This window comes from Marmota monax, unplaced genomic scaffold (assembly GCF_021218885.2).
Source record: "Marmota monax isolate L192 unplaced genomic scaffold, Marmota_monax_Labrador192_F-V1.1 WCK01_AAM20220418_F8-fsc00013, whole genome shotgun sequence".
Classification (NCBI taxonomy): domain Eukaryota; kingdom Metazoa; phylum Chordata; class Mammalia; order Rodentia; family Sciuridae; genus Marmota; species Marmota monax.
In genome coordinates, this window is record NW_026692202.1 from 12,356,361 (window position 1) to 12,377,001 (window position 20,641).

At 36.4% G+C, this 20,641-nt stretch overlaps 1 protein-coding gene across 2 annotated transcripts in view; it reads right to left on the bottom strand.

The window, feature by feature from the left end:
• Window positions 1-20,641, bottom strand: part of Klhl32 (kelch like family member 32) — a 186,422-nt gene that overhangs the window by 82,991 nt on the left and 82,790 nt on the right. For both annotated transcript variants that reach the window (XM_046431151.2, XM_058575539.1), the window contains exon 4: window positions 18,486-18,593. In XM_046431151.2, the coding sequence (XP_046287107.1) occupies window positions 18,486-18,593 (108 nt within the window). The remainder of the gene's footprint in view (window positions 1-18,485; window positions 18,594-20,641) is intronic.

Consider the following 20,641-nt stretch of genomic DNA (forward strand, 5'->3'; position numbering starts at 1 on the left):
TATAAGAGAATTCTTGTAAATGGATCCATGAAACATAAGATCTAGAAATTGCTCTCAATTTAGGTTTTGTTTTTTTTTCCCAAAACCATCATGCTAACTAAGGATTGTTTATCCACAAGGTGGTGCCCATGTTTAAAGCAAAAGGATTTTCCAAATTACTCATGTACTGTGCCTCTATAAAATGACACCTTAGTTTTAGGGGAATAGAAACTCAAGTAAGGATAAGTAAGGATAATAAAACTTATGACTTGTGCTTTCTAAATGCCTCTATCATGTTGGGAAATGTTCATAAGTATTTATGTTTGAGCACTCCTTCTGAGCAACACTGGTTAGAATTCAGAAGTTCTTTATAAATCAGATAGTTCAAAAATTTGTTTTTGTATTCAGAAACCCTCATGATGTGCCCCATCCTGACTTTAAAAGCTACTTTCCAATTCTGAGACCTTCTGGCCCTTTTGGGAAAGCCAACAGTCCACCATATTCCACACAAGCAATACCTTTTTCTCTTGAAGGCCCACCTTCTACTTCAATCTCCATATGTAAAAATCCTCCTGTTCTTTAACATCCAACTCTAAGTTCATTTCCTATAGAAAACTTAGCAAGAGCTATCATCCCCAGGGTACCCTCCAACTAGATTCAACCTCCTGGGCTCCAAACTGCCTGCATTGCCCAGTGACCTTAGCCTAAGAATTCTAGGTCTTTCTGAGTTCAAATCCTGATTCTGGCAGAATGTGCTTGAGAAAACTACTCGATTTTATGTGCCTTAGTGTTCTTAGCTGTATAAAATAATATCTATCTTAAAAAACTGCTTTAAGGACTGAGAAAATACATGTGTATAATTATGATTTCAGGACATAAGGAAGAACAATGGATCAAATATTTGAGCTAGGTGCTCAAGTAGAGAAAGAAAAGAGACAAATAGAACTATTAAGCTATGGTGTAACTGATGCTAAGATTGTGGTAGGCATGGATTGCTGTAGGAGCACTTAGTTAGGGATGCCTGATTTTATGGAAGAAAGTGGCAAAATAAATTTTAATTATTAAAAAAAACGTGGTCCTTTCATATCCTATGAGCAAACTCCCTTTTCTTTTTTGGCCTCTTCTTTGTTAATATGATTCTGACATTTCAAAGCTCTGAGATTATCAGTTCTGTCAGCTAGTCTTTTCCAACCTAGTTTTCTTCATTATGTTTAAATTAATAAAATACATTATTTAACAAAATGTAAAGATAAATTATATATACTTACATCACCTTTAAAAATGTGGCTAATCATTTGAAAAAGCAGAACATATTTTTGATAGTTTCTAACATTAAGACAAAGCACAGTCCCAGCAATTAAAATATAATGAAACATGAAGGTCATTACAGGTTAAAAGAAAAGCCAAATTAATTATTAAGACTTACTTTTATAACCAGTGCTCTTTCAAGTGTGATGAAGAAAGCAGGTTTCATCCCAAAGAATTTTACTAATGAAGCTGGACTTCTCCGTAAGGGAGCTAGTTTCTTAAAATGCTATCATGACCAAATAGGAAATATTACTTCAAAATACAGACATCCAAGGGTGGAAGTTCTCTAAAAGGATGATTGAAGCTGATACCAATGTTCATTTATAGGGGATACTAAAACTGTGTCTCTGCTAGGTGTTTGAACAGAGAGAGAAGAAAGGAGCCAAATGGAATTATTAAGCTGTGGTGTAATAATGCTAAGTGTTGTAGGAGCAGTGGCCTGAACATGTTTAATTTCATTGAAGAAAGCTGTGAAATAAGTCCTCGTATGAAAAAATACATCATTAATATCCAATTCCATATTCATTTTGGGGAATTCCTTGCATTTACTTTATAGGGATTGGCAGCAAAAGTACGGCCTTGGAGTCTGCCATGGAAACATGGATAAGTTATTGGCATGTTTGTTTTTAGCATCATCTTATAAAGAAATAGATTACTGCTACCTGTTTTCATAGAGTTTGTGTAAGGGTAAATTAGATAACCCAGATAAAATGCTTAGAATAATTCCTGGTATATTTTATAGAATAAACAAGGGAGCTGCCATTGTTAGTATTGTTAATTCTGTGAAAAAAAATCTACTTCACAATAGCCCTAACTTCTATGTTTACTTCCAGTATTTACACACTTCTGACTGTATACCAGGCATCACATGGGGCATTTCATTTCTATTATCTGTCCTTCTCAGACCTCTCTCCACTTCTTACTATTGTCAACAAATATAACCTCAATATGGCGAATGAGAAAACTGAAGGCAAGGAAATGCACCCACTCCCCAAATTTTTCTGAAGTTTTAGTTTTACTTTATTGGTGCATTATAATTATATATAGTGGGGCTTATTGTTTCATATTTCTACATCAGACAATCTTTTCTAAGCCTAATGTTCTAGGCACCATTTTTGGCATTGTGGATATGAAAATAAACCAGACAAGTTTCCTTGCCGCCCTGGTACTTTAAGTCCCATGTTAGCTAACTGTATAGACTGTTGTGCCTTAACCGAAAACAGTAAAACAAATAAAGAGGCTGGCTTGGAGGGAAGAGATCAAGAGTTTCAGTTTGAGAATATGTTAAATCTGTAATCATATTATTCATCCTTGTAGAAATATTAAGTAGACAGAAATATGGTCTAGTTGGCAAATTATAACTCCCAGGCCAAATCTTCCTATCACAAGTTTTTGTACAGACTGGGACGTAAGTATAGTTTCAAACTTTTTACTTGTGTTTTTAAATTTCAATTCCTTAATTTATAGACTTTTTTTAGAGCAGTGTTGTTTTTTTTTTTGTCTGTTTGTTTGTTTGTTTGTTTTTGTTTTGTTTTTCTACTGGGGATTGAATCCAGGGGCATTTAACCACTGAGCCACATCTTTAGCTCTTCTTATTTTTTATTTTGAGACAGGATTTTAGCAAGTTTCTTAGGGCCTCACTAAATTCTGAGGTTGTGGCCTCGATGGCTGGGATTACAGTTCTGTGCACCCCTGGCAGTTTTAGGTTTGCAGCAAAATTCAAGACAAAGTTCAAAGGGAGAGTACTCATATTTCTCCTGCCCCTTCACATACACAGCTCTGCCTTTCAATATCACCACAGAATGGCTTGTTTGTTATAACTGATGACCCTACACTGACACATCATTTTCTCCCAAAGTCCATAGTTAACATTAGGGTTCATTCTTGATGTTGTACATTCTGTGACTTTTGGTAAATATGTAATGACACATTTTTACCATTAGATCATACAGAATAGTTTCACTACCCTAAATATCCTCTGTGCTTGGCTTATTCATATCTCCCTCCCATCACCTCACTCTAGCCACCACTGATCTTTACACTGACTCTCCAGTGTTGCCTTTCCAAGAATGTAATATAGTTGAACTCATACAATATGCATCCTATTCAAGTTGACTTCCTTCACTTACCAATATACATCTATGTTTCCTCCACATCTTTTCTTGGTTTGATAGCTCATTTCTTTTTAGCACTGTGTTATGGTTTATATGTGGTGTCCCCCAAAAGCTCATGTGTAAGTCAATACAAGGTTTGGAGGAGAAATGAGTGAGCTATACCTTTAACCTAATCAGTTAATTAATCCCTGATGAGATTAACTGAATAGTAATGAAAGGAAGGTGGAGTGTGGCTGAAGGAAGTGTTTCACTGGGGGCATGGCTTTGGGATATATATATATATATATATATATATATATATATATATATATATATAATTTTTATTTTTATTTTATTTTTGATTCTTTTTTATTATTAGTTGTTCAAAACATTACAAAGCTCTTGACATATCATATTTCATACATTTGATTCAAGCAGGTTATAATATTTTGTATCTGGCGAGTGGAGTTTTTCTTTCTCTGCTCACTGATCACTATGTGAGGTGCTTCCCTCTGCCACACACTCTGCCATGATGTTCTGCCCAAGAGAATGGGGCTGGCCTCCTATGGACTAAGACCTCTTAAAACTGTGAGTCCTTGAATAAACTTTTCCTCCTCTATAATTGTTCTGGTCAGGTCCTTTAATCTCAGCAGTGAAAAAGCTAACTAAAACACACTGAATAATATTCCATCGTTTGGATGTGCCACAATTTATTTATCCATTTACCTATGGAGAGATATTTTGATTGCTTCTAAGTCTTCACAATTATGAATAAAGCTCTTACAGACATCACGTTTTTGTATAAAACTAACTTTTCAACTTCAATGGTTAAATACCAAGGAGGGTGATTCATGGCTCATACATTAAAAGTATGTTTAATTTTGTAAGAAACTACCAAACTTTTCTCAAGCAGCTATACCATTTTGCATTACTGTCAGCAATGAATGAGTTTCCATTGCTCCATGTCCCTGCAGGTACTTAGTGTTGTTGGTATGTTGGATGTTGGTGCAGCGTGTTAATAGGGGGCATGGTATTTCACTGTTGCTTTCATATGCTTTTCCCCAAAGAAATATGATACTGAACATTTCATGTACTTATTTGCCATTTTCTTTGAGACAGGCTTCCCAGGTCTTCTGCCCATTTTTAAAACCAGATTGTTTATTTTTCTTTTGTTGAGTTTTTAGAATTCTTTGTATATTTTGGATAACAATCCTGTCCGATGTGTTTTTGCAAATATTTTCTCCAATCTATGGTTTGTTTGCCATTTCCTTGATAATGAAGTCTTTAATATTAGTAAAGTCCAACAGAGACTAACCTACAAAACTACAATTACCTTATATTAGACAAAGGTGCTAAAAGCATGCACTGGAGAAAGGATAGCATCTTCAACAAATGGTGCTGGGAAAACTGGAAATCCATATGCAACAAAATGAAATTGAATCCCTATCTCTCACCATGCACAAAAGTTAACTCAAAATGGATCAAGGATCTCAGAATTAAAACAGAGACTCTGCGTCTATTAGAAGAAAAAGTAGGCCCTAATCTCCATCATGTGGGGCTAGGCCCCAATTTCCTTAATAAGACACCTATAGCACAAGAATTAAAACCAAGAATCAACAAATGGGATGAATTCAAACTAAAAAGTTTTTTCTCAGCAAGAGAAATAATATGTGAGGTGAATAGGGAGCCTACATCCTGGGAACAAATTTTTACCCCTCACACATCAGATAGAGCTCTAATCTCTAGGGTACACAAAGAACTCAAAAAGCTAAACACCAAAAAAAAAAACAAATAACTCAATCAACAAATGGGCCAAGGACCTGAACAGACACTTCTCAGAAGAGGATATACAATCAATCAACAAATATACGAAAAAATGCTCATCATCTCTAGCAATCAGAGAAATGCAAATTAAAACTACTCTAAGATACCATTTCACTCCAGTAAAAATGGCAGCCATTATGAAGACAAACAACAACAAGTGCTGGTGAGAATGCGGGGGAAAAAGGTACACTCATACACTGCTGGTGGGACTGCAAATTGGTGCAGCCAATTTGGAAAGCAGTATGGAGATTCCTTGGAAAGCTGGGAATAGAACCACCACTTGACCCAGCTATTCATCTTCTCAAACTACCCAAAGGACCTAAAAAGAGAATACTACAGGGACACAGCCACATCAATGTTTATAGCAGCACAATTCACAATAGCTAGACTGTGGAGCCAACCTAGATGCCCTTCAATGGATGAATGGATAAAAAAATGTGGCATTTATACACAATGGAAATATTACTCAGCACTAAAAAATAATAAGATCATGGCATTTGCAGGGAAATGGATGGCATTAGAGCAGATTATGCTAAGTGAAGTTAGCCAATCCCCCCCCCCCAAAAAAAAAACAAATGCCAAATGTCTTCTCTGATATAAGGGGGGTGACTCAAAATGGAGTAGGGAGGAAGAGCATGGGAAGAAGATTACCTCTAGATAGGGAAGAGAGGTGGGAGGGTAAGGGAGGGAGAAGGAGAATTGCATGGATGCTGGAAGGAGACCTTCATACAAAATACATGTATGAAGATGTGAGGAAAAAAAGTAGCGTTACCTTAGATAAGGTAGAGAGAAATGGGAGGGGAGGGGAGGGTATGGGGGGATAGGAAAGACAGTAGAATGAAACAGACATTATTATTACTTTGTGTATATATGTGACTGCATGACCAATATGATTCTGCAACCTGTATACTCAGAAAAATGAGAAATTATATCCCATCTGATTCAAATATATGATATATCAAAGTCATTGTATTGTCATGTATAACTAATTAAAACAAATAAAAAAATTTAAAAAATATTAGTAAAGTCTAGGTTATCAATTACTTCTTCCATGAACTGCTTTTTTTTGGTGTCTTGAGTCTTTATCATACCTAAAGACCTCTTGTTTTTCTCCAATGTTGTCTTCTGGGAGTTTTCTAGTTTTGCGTTTTACATTTAGATCCATTTTGAGTTAATTTCCACGATGACTGTAACATTGAAGCTTAGATTTATTTATTTGTTTATTTTCACATGTGGATGTCCAGGTGAATCAGCACCATTTGCAGAAAAGACTGCCTTTATTGTATTGCCTTTGTTACTTTGTCAAAGAGATCAGTTGACTACATTTATGTGGGTATATTTATGGGATTTCTATTCTGATCTAGAGGTCTATTTGTCTACTTTTTAGCCATCACACTGTCTTGATTACTGGAACGTTTTATTAAGTCTTCAAGTCAGGAATTGTTACTCCTCCAACTTTGTTCTTCTCATTCACTATTGTGTTGACTCTTCAAAGTCTTTTGCCTCTCCATGTAAGGTTTACAGTCAGGTTGCTGGTATCCACAAAATAACTTTCTGAAACTTTAATTGGTATTGCAATGACTTGATAGATCAAATTGGAATGAACTGACATCTTAACAATATCCCATTCAGAGATACTTGTTCCACAGTAACAGATGGAGGTACACAGAATAAGTTCAGAGACACAGGGACATTTGGGGATTGAATGTTGGGAAGATGCAGCTCTTCCTCTCTGCTTTTATTTTTTAAATAGAAGGTGAATTTTCCTTATGGTATGTGTATTGTAGTTTGGGTAGTGAGCACAGTGTTTGAGAAGAGAGGAGAAGGAATGAGAAATTCATCAGGAAAGGAGCAAGGCAAATTTGCTACTGAAACAAGTTTGCATTGCCTGGCAAAGACAAGTTTCTATCTTATATTTAGGATCATGGGTTTTAAAATGAAAACTGCAACTTTCTCCAGAAACAATCAGCAAGAGTAGATTCTTACAATTGGATTCAACTAATAATTCTCTGATGGTGTCACAGATTGGAATCAGGCTTGGTTTCCTCTTAAATCATTGGTTTTATTTATGGGGTTGTACCAAACTCTCTCTACCTTACAAACATGCTAATATAGGGATGAATGGCTATGATCTGTTTTTCAGGAACTCGATCTATTCAATACCATAGAACAGGCAGCTATTATTTTCTGTCTGCCACGTACAGTGCAGATTAAACACTTATTTTTAAGGCAGTGCTATGTGAAGTACTACAACTCAATTATTCATTCTTCAATATGAATTTGAATCAGTGTAAATTTTGGAGCATGGGTATTTCACTGTGCTCTATATGCAAATAATTCAGATCCTTGGTAACCCATTTCTTTAAAATGCAATGAGGTATTGATCTGGCATTTCCAATCACAGTTTAACCCACTCTGAGAAAGCATTAAATTTGCATTTTTTCCCATCAATACGTTCTTAATATCTGGTAAGCCTTTAATGGATAATAGGGACTCATTGGGCTCATTAAGTATTTGTTGAATTAATGGATATCAATTTGAGGATAAAAATATAAATGTATGTTGTTTTATCAAGTATACAAAGGAAATAAAATATTTTCCAATTAACACCATGTTCAAATTATTCCTTCATTTGAATGTTCTCACCATTATTATTCTCAAATGTGATATCTACTTGCAATATAAATCTGCTAAAAAATTCCGTTTGGCCAATTATGTATCCTGATATTAATCACAAGACCATATGTGTTTGCCATCAAGTTGTTTTCTTCTAAAAAAAATTTCATTTAGAATTATAAAACTCCCATATGCTATCACTTTATACAAATGCTAAGTGCTTCCAGCAGAGGGCTCAAGAATTCCATTTTAAGGAAAAAAGTTTAAAAAGCTCATTGTGCAATAGTAGCTACTGTAAAACTCTTTCAGAAGGCAATTCCATAAAAATATGTTCCTCCTCTTATTCACATAATTCCAAGTCTCTGAATTTACTTAAAAAACATTACAAATGAAAGAAAAAAACTTAATTATAACAAGGCAGCATTACGTGTATCTTCTGCATTTATGAATAAATGAATAAATGTACTTATAGCTTATCTAATTCCAGAAAAGAAATTGAAGTAAATTATAATCACAAATCTTTGTAAAATTACATGAGTATATGGGCAAAGGGCAGAAGAAACGACAAACCTATACTGTGTTGGCAAGTGAGGCTTAGAGTGCAATGATTTTTTACTTTTATTCTTACTTAGGTTTGTATAAACATTTGGATGATATTCTTTCATTTTCAAAGATAAAAAAGAGTATTATTTTTCAGAAGTTTGCATGCCCCTTATTTTTAGTGCTGAAACAAGGATGGAAAAGTTCAGAAGTCAAGTGCTATTGTTTATTTATGGAACAAGTTTGGGATTTTCATTGGCAGAATTAACAGGGTGTAGCACAACTTGATCCATGCTTATGAGTAACATTAAGGTGCTTCTGGGACAGCAAAAATTTGCAGACAGATGTCCTAAATCTTCTTACTCGCCTTATGTAATTATACTTTGCCTCATTTCAAAAAGGATCTGAAGCATCAATATAAGCAATTAAGTATTAGGAGAATAACTCAGGAAGAAACAATAGAAAACAAAAAGTCATCTGAGGTCAGGAGAAGTTATATCCACCCAACCCACACACACATATACACATATGTGTGTGGGGGGGTTGGGTGGATAGAGAGAGAAAAGAATCTCCTTCCTTATAACTATTATAAGTGGGACATAAAACTAAAAACAAAGTATAACATAATATAAGATTAAATGGTAAAACTAAAAAAGAAAATGCTAGTGTTTCTAGACCCTGAGGTCTATAGAAATGTGCGTGGACATTTTTAGTCATCCCAGGAGGGTAGACAATAATGGTATTTATTGAACAGTAGCCAGGTTTTCCAGATGCCAGGCAACACACAGGGCAGTCACCAACCACAAAAAAATTGTACTATAGCTTGCACCCTTGAATGCCCTGCTGCACATGCATATAAGTGAAATTTTCTTTATAAAGATTAAAGCCCAAATTCCAACTTTGTTTTAGATATAAATCACTTTGTGTTGTTCTGTGTCAAGATAAATTGACTTTTACAACAATGCTACCACTATTAAAATCAAGAAAAGACTCTTGCTTTTTTTGTTAGGAATTTTATTAAGAGGGGGTTCAGTATTTGAGAAATGTTACTTAGGCTTCACCCGTGGGGCATCTGAGTTGCCAGCATAACATTTACTTATCAGTCAGCATCTGTCCCCATCATGGTGATTCTACCTACAGGCATAGACAGAGGATTATCACTTCTTTTGGGAGAGCAGTGTGCCAGTGTGTATATACCTACATAGGTAGTATCTTAAATATATATTTATTTCCTTGTGTTTGTTCCCTACATGTTTTCACAGCATTCTATTGGTGTTTAGAGTAATTTGAGTAGGAAAGGAATATTATCCAAGAATTTCATTTCAGGATAGTAAAAATGGCCTTTTCATATAAAGTCTAATAGATAAGATCAAGAACCACCAAGCCAGATGGAGTGACTACATATCTCCTGTGTATAATTATGTGTATAATTTTTCCTAAATGAACTTTTGGCAAAAGCATCCTGCAAACAGGATGAGGCTAGAGTACAATTACTCTCTTTTCCCTACCAAAGGAAAAAGTTCACGTACTTTAAAAATCCATCAATAAGTTGACATCTTCTTATGAAAATTAAAGAACTAACCAAGAGTCTCCACTAAATAAATGGTTAACCTTCCTTCACTCAGGTGATTTGAGGAAGCAACTAAAGGAAGGGTGAACATTTTCTTAGGAAATGACTCTGAGTACAACCAACACTAAGAAATTTCAATGATCAAAACAGAACACAAGGCTGGGCATGGTGGCACATGCCTGTAATCCCAGCAGCTCAGGAGGCTGAGGATGGAGGATTTCGAGTTCAAAGTCAGCCTCAGCAATTTAGCAAGGTGCTAAGCAACTCAATGAGACCCTGTCTCTAATAAAATATAAAATAGGGATAGGGATGCAGCTCAGTGGTTGAGTGCTCCTGAATTCAATCCCCGGTACCCACCCCCTACCCCTCCAAAAAAGAACACAATTGTAAAGATTTTTGTTTAGAAATATTTAAAAATGGAGTCATGCTCACTTGCTATGGCAAAGGAAAAAAACTCAGATATACACTATGAATTACAAAATGGGTGGTGATGGAATTTTCTGAACATTCAAGAGAAACAACTGTATGGAGAAGTGCAAAATCCACCCCTCAATTAAGTAGGTAGGTTGACCTACTGTTTTGAGTTTCTAGGTACCAGCCACTTCTACTTTGGAGGATGTCAGTCAGAGAAGGACTGATTATTGTCCCACTTATGACAATAAAATCATTATCAGGGGCAAAAAAGCAACACTTCTCTTTTGATTCCCTCTGCTAGTAAGGTAATGGGGATGGGTGGTACAGAGCGTTAGGAGGACAGTGGAGGAAAGAAGGGCAACAAATCCAGCTCATTCAAATAGTTTTACAGACTGAAGATTGGCTTAAAAACACAGAGGGACCACAATCATCCTGTCACAGTATTTGGAGACTCTTGTGGTGTTATCAGCACACGTTCTCTGTACATAAGAGCTCAGCACCTTGGCCCTTGGGTTCCTTAATTCAGAATTGGTGCTGAAAAATATATAAATGGTGCAAGCATGTTGTTCAAACATATTTTGTTTTCATTAGGCAACTGAGTTTAATAATATCCTGAAAAACAATGCCTGAAATGTATTATTCAACTAATTTTTGATATTTAACTGATGGCACCTTCAAACCCCACCCGTCCTGTTTTCTTGCTTGTTCCACAACTGGGCAAAAATCTAAGAAAGCTCAAGAGCTCCTTTCCAGCCACCAGAGCCTGCAGAGAGAATCTTGTCTCAGTCCTACCTCTAATAAAAGCCAAAACCACTCACCCCACCTTTCCTTCCTCTCTCAAGCCACCCTGCTCTCTGCAGAAAGCCTCATGGCATAATGGCCTTTTTAATCCCCTGTTGGAATGTGTGTGGCATTATCAATCTCAACATTGAATCAAATTTGGAGGGTGGGGGTGGGGAATCCTCTTTCTACAGAGTGACTGTAAGACAATGAAAAAATACCAAATTGCAAATTATTAGAGAAAAACAAAAATATATTTTCTAAAAAAAAATCAACATATCAGCTTTATTACTGGACAAGAGTGTGATCTCAGAAATGTGGCTGCAGTGACACTTGCTCACTCAGAGACTTTTTAGACATTAATTTGCTGAAAAAATGGCCTTACAATCTTCATGTATAAACTATGCTCTAAGTACAGTCTGGCCAGACAGCACACACTGATTTAATAAGGGAGAAGACTGGCGTGAAACAGAGACCATCAGTTAGAGCTGACCCTGCTCTGCAGGGAAGAACCCCTCCTGCAGGACTTCACTCTGTCTGAAACAGCTATTCTCTTTTAGTAAAGAGCAGATGGGAGCAGTCCCAGCAAAGTCGCTGTTATTCTTAGCTGAGGAAAGTCTGCTGCTAGAGGTCGGCTTCTAAAAAGCTCAGTTTTTTTCATGATAAATGGTTAGGTCTCCAACCTAACTTTTGAAACACCAAACCATGTCGAGGATGATTATTTTACTTGACATCTTGAGAAGCCATAAAAATTCCACTTGGAATAAGCGTCCAAGAGCCACAGGCACAGTTCTTGTCTGTTAAGTGGGTCAACATGTTCCGAGAAACCAAGACCTGGAACACGTGTTGACTTCACCTTAAATTGAAAAGCAGATTAATCTGCTTGTTTGCTTCAACAATGCATGCATAAAAGAGAAAAATCTTCCTAAATGCAAATAACATAGAGTTTTAGAAGATTCTAGAAAGCAAAAAAGTCACTGATGGAATTTGAGTTACCCACTTCGACCTTCTGTGTATAGGTCCAGTTATGGATTTTGGCAAAGCTCTAACTAAGGAGAGGAGAATAAGACTGCTTTATGCAAAATTTAAAAAATATTCTTCCTTAGATGTGGATTTCAGATTGTGCCCTCCATTGTCTGCTACACAGTGAAGGTGGTTTGGGGGCCTTCTATTCACCAGGTTTCTGTAGATACTGCTGGGTAAAGAGAGGATTCTAAGTTAAAATATTTAAACCACTGAATTGTCTTAACACTGCTCCCAAGAGAAGCATTTTAGAAAAAAATTCCCCTACATTTGTTCCATGAACTACCATTTAGTTCAACCAGGTTATGTTTATAGTAAATACAATGGAGACTTTTTCCATATAAAGTGACAAATCTACCCCTAAAGGGATGGTCCATGTGAAAGCAGTTCCAATTAAGATTCCTGTCACTCTCTTGCCTTGCCTGATGTTCAGGTCTCCAGAGGAAAGTACTCTGTTGTGGAGAATACATTTTCAATCAAAATGTTATGCTACAGTGCATAACTTATCGGGGATATGTATTCCTGTGAACCTATGAGGGAGTCAAAAAATCAGAAGGAAAAACTTCAGTGTATAATAGCATGGAAATTAGGGGGGAAATTCCTTTAGTTTTCAATTCCTATCTGTGTGAATAGTTTGACATGATTGTAACTATAGCTACAAAGAATTTTTTTTTTCACCCAACAGTGTGATACTAGCTTTCCAAAAGGTTTTAAAATATGAATAGTAATGGTTACATAATATTTCCTTGTGAAGATTGTGCCAGAGCATTCTCCAGGTCAGAGAAGGGTAGTTAGGATGGGCACTCCCAAAGAGCTGGGTTCTACCATGATGCTGAGAATTCAAGGGCTGGAGTTCTCGGCTGATGAAGAGAAAAGCGAGGGAATATGAATACCAAAGGACTTGTCTTCATCAGATGCCAACATAGCTGGTTCATGGCTGATAAAGTTAGTAGCATCTCAAAGTGGGAAATTTTGAAGGAGACAACAAACATCACTACCATTTGAAGAACAGTTTATATTCTTCCTAGGTTTCTGGAATCTCTCCATCAGGCTACAAGGGATGGAACAGGAGGAGGATAATTCTCTGGAAAGTAAAAGGAGGCTAGCTAGGTTTAAACTCTTGTTCTACTATATGTACAGATTTTTAAAAAAATGCTTGGCATAGGGTCTATCTTCTTTAACAGCTTCGTAACCAGAGGGCTAAACAATAAACTTCACTGTGGTTCATCTTATTTGCTTCCATTTTGGTACTAAGTTAACTCAAATTCCTAGAGGCTTATTCTGAGACCTTTGGGGCTGGAAGTCCTTCCAAATTCCAAGTAGGGCTCTTTGCTTAATAAAAATGATTCCATATAATCTGTTCCTCACTATCTGGTTGGGTTTTTCTTAATCAATACTTATTGGCTCCTGGGTGGCTAATCTCTTGTCTAGTTTGGAATGAGATTCCTCATCCCAGCCAACATCTCCATCAGAATTCCTCTGCTTGTCTTCCTCATGTTTCTTCTACTCAAGACTCTTTAATATAAATGCATTCTTCACCAGTGTTGAAAAGTAAGAAGAATAAGGGAGGCCAGGGTAACAGAATGAGTCCTCTTGTCCACCAGGGTAAGTGGGAGTTTATATTTTCTTAGATTCATTTTTTTCTCCCTAAAGCAGATCTGCCTAGTGACACGTCGCTTCATTTGCTTCTGATCTTGTTCCTAAAACAGGGCAGTGGAACGGATAGAGCCTGGCCCTTTTGCCCTCCATGACTGATTCTACTATAATCATGGCAATTGTGCATGGCTTTGCAAGGATACTCACAAAGGCTGCAGTGAATCCTGAGCTCTGCTTAAGTAATGCTATGAGCAAGTGTACCCAGAGGACTGGCACATCTCTAATAAGTGCAAAGACACTGTATGTTTGTGCAACCCCATGTTTGCCCGTTAATAGGTAATGTGCATGCACTTTCAGAGGAAAAAGTTCACCTTTTCTTTAAAATTTCTTGGAAGAAATCTGTAGGGCAATTTTAAGAAGGCTATACTTTAGAGCTGTGTGTAGGAGGAACACGCACACATCATTACATTTAGCAGTATTCATTCATCACTCCTACTCTGTATTTCCAACTCTTCTCCAAGACAGCAATGATTTTCAGTCACTTAAAATACTTACATTTTATACTATGCTTACTATAACTGACTAACATGTAATCAACTCTCAGGAAAAATATCTAAAGGTAGATAAATTCAATGTTAACCCTGCATTTTTACAAATCTATATATGTATCATGGCTAAAGACCATTTATCAGCAAATGTCCACAATGGTAAATAACAATTATGCAATTGAAGAACTGTGCTTTCATTCATGCTTCTGTATTTCAAATTCTTTGCTTAATGTTAATTTCAGTTCCATAGTAAGAGAAAGCAGCTGTTCACATCTCCCCAGTATACTACAATACCATTGTTTTGCTATCATCTATGTCTCACTCTCAGAGGGAAAATGGATTTACTGTAAAGTCATGTTGATGCATGAGAAGCCAAACTTCCTTGGATGTTGTTTAGGAAAGACTTATCATTTTCCATTCTGCAGCACAGTGATCACACAGAGGACACAGCACAACTCCAAGTCCTCATGGACCAAGGGTTGGAAAGCATAGCTTCCAGGTAGAAGAAACTATCAAAATGGTCACTCTCTAAAATCTCCAAATACTTCTGTGCCTCCTTCAACAAAGCAAAGCAAACATGACTCAATTTTTCCTTAATGACATTGGACACTTAAAAGAGACAACAGATTTGAAATTAGGAAGACTGAGTTTTACTAACTGGATGAAAATGCACAGGGAATGCCTTTGATTTATGGGTGAGCAGCACAATTCACAATAGCTAGACTGTGGAACCAACCTAGATGCCCTTCAATAGATGAGTGGATAAAAAAATGTGGCATTTATACACAATGGAATATTACTCAGTACTAAAAAAATAACAAAATCATGGCATTTGCAGGGAAATGGATGGTATTAGAGCAGATTATGCTAAGTGAAGTTAGCCAATCCCTAAAAAGCAAATGCCGAATGTCTTCTTTGATATAAGGGGGGCGACTCAAAACAGAGTAGGGAGGAAGAGCATGAGAAGAAGATTACCACTAAACAGGGACCAGAGTTGGGGGGAATGGGAGGGAGAAGGGGAATTGCACGGAAGATGGAAGGAGACCCTCATTGTTATACAAAATTACATATATGATGGTGTGAGGGGGAAGAGAAAAAAGAGAGAGAAATGTGTCACAGTAGATTGGGTAGAGAGAGGTGATGGGAAGGGAGGGGAGGGGAGGGGGGGAGGGTTAGGAAGGGCAGCAGAATACAACAGACATTAGTATTGCTGTATGTATAAACATGGCTGTATAACCAATGTTATCCTGCAATCTGTACACGTGGAAAAATAAGAATTCATACCCCATTTTAATCAAATGTATGATATGTCAAGATCATTGTATTGTCTTGAGCAACTAATAAAAAAATGGGTTAAAAAATACACAGGGAGAATGATCTTAATCAATTCACTGTACCTCCCTAGGTGTCGGGAGCGGTGAATGGATTATGGTCCTTGAACTGCCTGGAGATAGAGGTGATATCTCTCTTGAGAATTTCTCAGTGCAAAGACACTGATTGAAGATTGCCCAGTTGCTATGGTTACACTCTGTTCAAAAGGGGGTTCTGTGCCAGACACAGAATTTATCAGTTCTTAACCTCAGGTTCAAATGTCCTGCCGGGGAGTAGAGTTATGTGAATAGCTGATAATTATATCTGGGTTGCAAAAAAGTTTATCCTTCACTCTGAGGGCTTTGAAGAAACTTTCTCACAATAAATCCTTTTGATGTTTAAACCTATATAATAAATGTGCTGAGCTTGCTCATGGTCAGTCTTCCTTCATCACAGGTAGCTGAACCACCAAGTCCCAGCCTTTTTTCTATTTGTGTGTTTGTCTTTTCTCCATCTCCTCATCCATGGCTCCAGTTAGTCCTGAATAAACTGTCATGAACCTGAGCTTTTTTTGTCTTTCAAATGGGATCATCACATTCCTCAGGACTGTTTCAAAAATTAAGCTGAGTAGCACCCACAAAGTACGTTGTGCTCTGGCTGTTTCAGAAAGTGTCCCATGAGATGTCAGCCCTCCTCCTGCCCTGTCTGGACACAAGCTGAATAGCTGGGTACTGTGGTGTGCTGTAGGCTTGGCACCACTCAGTGAATATACTCAGAAATGGGACTCTGGTCTCTGGAAAGAATAAAGGCACCTTTGGTTTTGGCACTAGGTCTTGCTTTTCTTTTTTCTTTTTTTTTTCTCCTAAAGGCACAATACTTGTCACCCATGTATTTTCTTCCTATTTGGCTTTCCATTCCATTCAAAGTGAAATTTGAGTGTATAAGGCAAAAGACTTCTGGGGAATGGGATATGGCTGCCCTTCAAACTTCTCTCCTTTTCCTAAATAAATTTCTTGCCCTTTAGAAAATCGGTTCCCTTTCTGCTATCTTCAGTTCACATTTATGGCACAGGCTCTGTATGTGTATACACATATAAGTACATATACACATATGCTTTCCCTTCTGAAGGAAACCACAAAGCAATCAAGGCAAACAATAAGGCAGTAAATCTATCTGCATGTGTATTTTAACATAACCATACTCACCTCCACAATCATGACACAGAGTAACTTCACCTTCCAAAAGTTCACTCATGCCACCCTTCATAGTTAAACTCCACTCTAATCTCTACCCCTCTTCTCTGACTAGTATGCTTTATTTCCCACATTTTTTGTGCACTTATACTTACTAATAATTTAAACTTACTTTACAATCTATAATCTCTAAGCTTAAACCATTTAGTTGTTAATGCAGCTAAGCAAGGAAGCTACTTAGTTGAATGGTTTTATCAAAAACCAATATTTCTATTTCATTTTCACTGCCTACCAGTGGAGTATGAGCTATGAGTCATTAAGCTTAGTTGAGACACAGGCAGACGCAGGTCTAACTGCAATTCAGGTGTTAAAAAAGAAATATACACAATAAATGATGTAAGACCTGACATATTTCTTTATATCTGTAAACCAAAAAGCATAAATACATTATTTACTCACCACTAGAAAAATGTCTGGCAACTCTATGAAAAATGACTGCCTTCCTTAATTTCTTAAAGCATGATTTTGGCTGGCTGACTCTGAATTAGTGATCTATCCCCCTTCTCTTCCTCTTTGTATATCCTACTTGATACTTGATTTCTTTTTTACCTTCTATTATTTTTATTCCACATGCCACAGTTGCTTAAATTTTTCTATAACACGTATCTTGAGTTTTATGAACTCCAGAAAGGCATCTGGACAGTATCATACATATTAATAAGTCTCTTTAGAAAATTCAGAGGAAAGGTGAACTCTCACACATATTAAGACCCAAATAGCAACTTCTCTCTGAAATTTTTCTGATGTCCCAGGTGACCATGTACTCCTTCCCCCCACTGTGTTTTGCGTTCTGCTTCTACCATAACTCCCAACTCAGGGAGGAGGTACAATTATGTATATGCCTGTCTCTCCCCTACAGGATATGAGCCTGTCAAAAGAAGAGGTCCCTTTTTTAGCACTAGAAGACATTGAACCCAAGTTGGATGAAAAGAAAGTAAACCATAACAGTTTATAACGTAAGATAAGCATGGAACCTGTACCTGGATTGATTTATTTAACTAGTCCTGAAGTGTAAATGGATGTCCCTGCAATCCTCTGGAGATCCCTGAAAATCCTATAACTATTTTAGTGATGAACAAATTAGGATTTGTAACTATCATGTTCTAACCAAAATGCCTTAGACCTTGACTCTGAGAGTAGAGGAGGGGATACCAAGATGCTGGACACAGCATCTGAGACTTTAAAATAGTTTTGTTTTGTTTTTTCTTTTGCAGTGCTGGGGATCAAACACAGGGCCTGGTGCATGGCAGGCTAACATTCTACCACTGACCCCAGCACTATTTTCTTCTTGTTAAGACAATACAGACACGATTAAGTCACTGAGCTTGAATGCTAATCCACACTACAAAGCATATTCTTTTCTTTATGATAGTCCTTTAGGATAGTTTAAAAATTATTAACAGCGAGCATGGAGTAAAGTTAAAATATATTTTCCTTGTTTCGTATTAAAACTCAAATTACTCTACTTACCTTTCCATCACTTCATTTACAAAATTAAGCAGATAATGAGACATTTTAATATCAAAATGAGTAACAAGAAATATAACTAAATCTCATACCTCCAGGATAATCTCCTCTGGTTAGGTGGAGTTAAAATGTAAAGCCTCTTGGGTCACATTTGGTGCCATACCTGTCCTGTGTATGCAAACTCCAGAGCCTGTTTCAAACCAAGGCTGGTCACACCGTGTAAATTCACCTCGTCAGCTCCACTTTCCACCATGCAAAGACTGAACATTGCCTGAGGTGAGAAAGAAAGAGAGAACAATTCTGGTACATAAAAAGCAAGGAGACAAGACAATGTCTTCAAGAAACTAGAAAAATGTTTTGCAAGTTAAAGATAGGTTCTGATTTCAGACTGATTTCTATACAGCTTCATTCATACAAGCTACTGCAAATCATTATGATATCTAAGAGTTACGGTAACAACACACATGGTACTGCATTCCTCACATGCACCCTCTCATCAGAGGTAACTCTATTTAAGTTCACTGAACTCATTCTCTCCACCCTAGGATCTGCAGCTACCAACCAATGTGCAGTAATCCTGAACATTCAGGCCAACTGGACATGAAAAGTCACACTTTCATCTCCTGTCTTTTGCATTTATGATCTGACAATCCCACTTATGGTATATATCATATGTATCATTTAGCCTTATCCATTTTTTCTCTTTTTGCAGTTTCAGTTACCAAGGATTAACCATATTGGATAATATTAAATGGAAAATTCCAGAAATAAATAATTCATATGTTTAAATTTTTGTGCCATTCTGAATAGCATAACAAAATCTTGTACCATTCTACTCTATCCCACACAGGACACAAATCATTCCTTTGTCCAGTATCTACATGCTACATATACTATGCATGCATTAGTCTCTTAGGAACCATTTCAGTTATTAGATTGACTGGCAGGGTATTACAGTACTTGTGTTCAAGCAGCCCTTCTGTATTAACCTACCACTATATCACAATGCCTATGACACTCACTTTACTCTATCTCACTCCATAGGCATTTTGTCATCTTACATCATCACAAATGATCAGTGCACAGTAAGATATGCTGAGAGAGAGAACACATTCACATTACTTTTATTATGATATATTGCTATATTTGTTCTATTTTATTATTATTTATTGTTTTTTATTTTTTATTGTGCCTAATTTATAAATTAAACTTTATTATCATTATATATAAACAGTAAAAAATAGAGTACATGTAGAATTTGGTACTACCTGTGGACTCGGGTATCTAGTCTTGGAATATATTACCCATAGATCAGATGGAACTAATTTATACACAAATGAAATGAAATCAGTATCCTAAACACATATCTGTATACCCAAGTCCATTGCAGCATTATTCATAATAGCTAAGGTGTGGAAACAACCTAAGTATTCATCAGACAAGTGATTAAAGAGAATGTGGATAAAGAGAATACATACATGCTCATATGCACATAAAGAGAAATTAAAAAAGAAGGAAATCACGCCATTTGCAACAACATGGATGAACCTCGAGGATATTATATTAGGTAAAATAAGCCAGACACAGAAAGACAAGTACACATATATGGAATCTATAATAGTCAAACTCAGGTGCAGAGGGCAGAATAGGGCTTACCATAGGCTAGGAGGAAGAGGAAATGGGGAATGTCACTCAAAAGGAGTAAAGTGCCTGTTAATGCAAGATGAATAAGTTCTGGAGATCTAATGTACAGCAATGTCTCTATAGTTAACAATACTGTACTATATACTTAAAATTTGCTAAAAGTATACATTTTTCCACTACAAAAGAGAAGGAGAGAGGGAGAAAGAAAATTGTAATTATATGAGGTGATGATTATGTTATTTAGCTTAATGTGATTATTTCACAATGTATACATATATGAAAACCCCGAGTTGCAAACTTGAGATATACGTGATATATATACATAAACACACACACACAATTTTTATTTGTTGATTATATGTGAATAAAGCTGAAAAAAATCTTGGATTTGAAGTCACAGAATCCTCAATTTGTGGTGGGTACAATAGCAGTATAGTGCCTGATATGTCAAGTTCTTAGTTAATATATGTGTTTAGTAACATTGAAATGAAATGAAGTTTCTTTTATGTATTCCCTAGTTTAAGTAATTGATACATTAGGAAAATATTAGAAATCAAGTGTGGTTATAGGTAAAAAATGCTAATAAGAAATTGTCTTTAGAGTTTAAGAGATTCTGCTTTTGCATTTCTAGAAGAAATTCCAAAATGAACAAGCACAGATCACAACTTAAGAAAA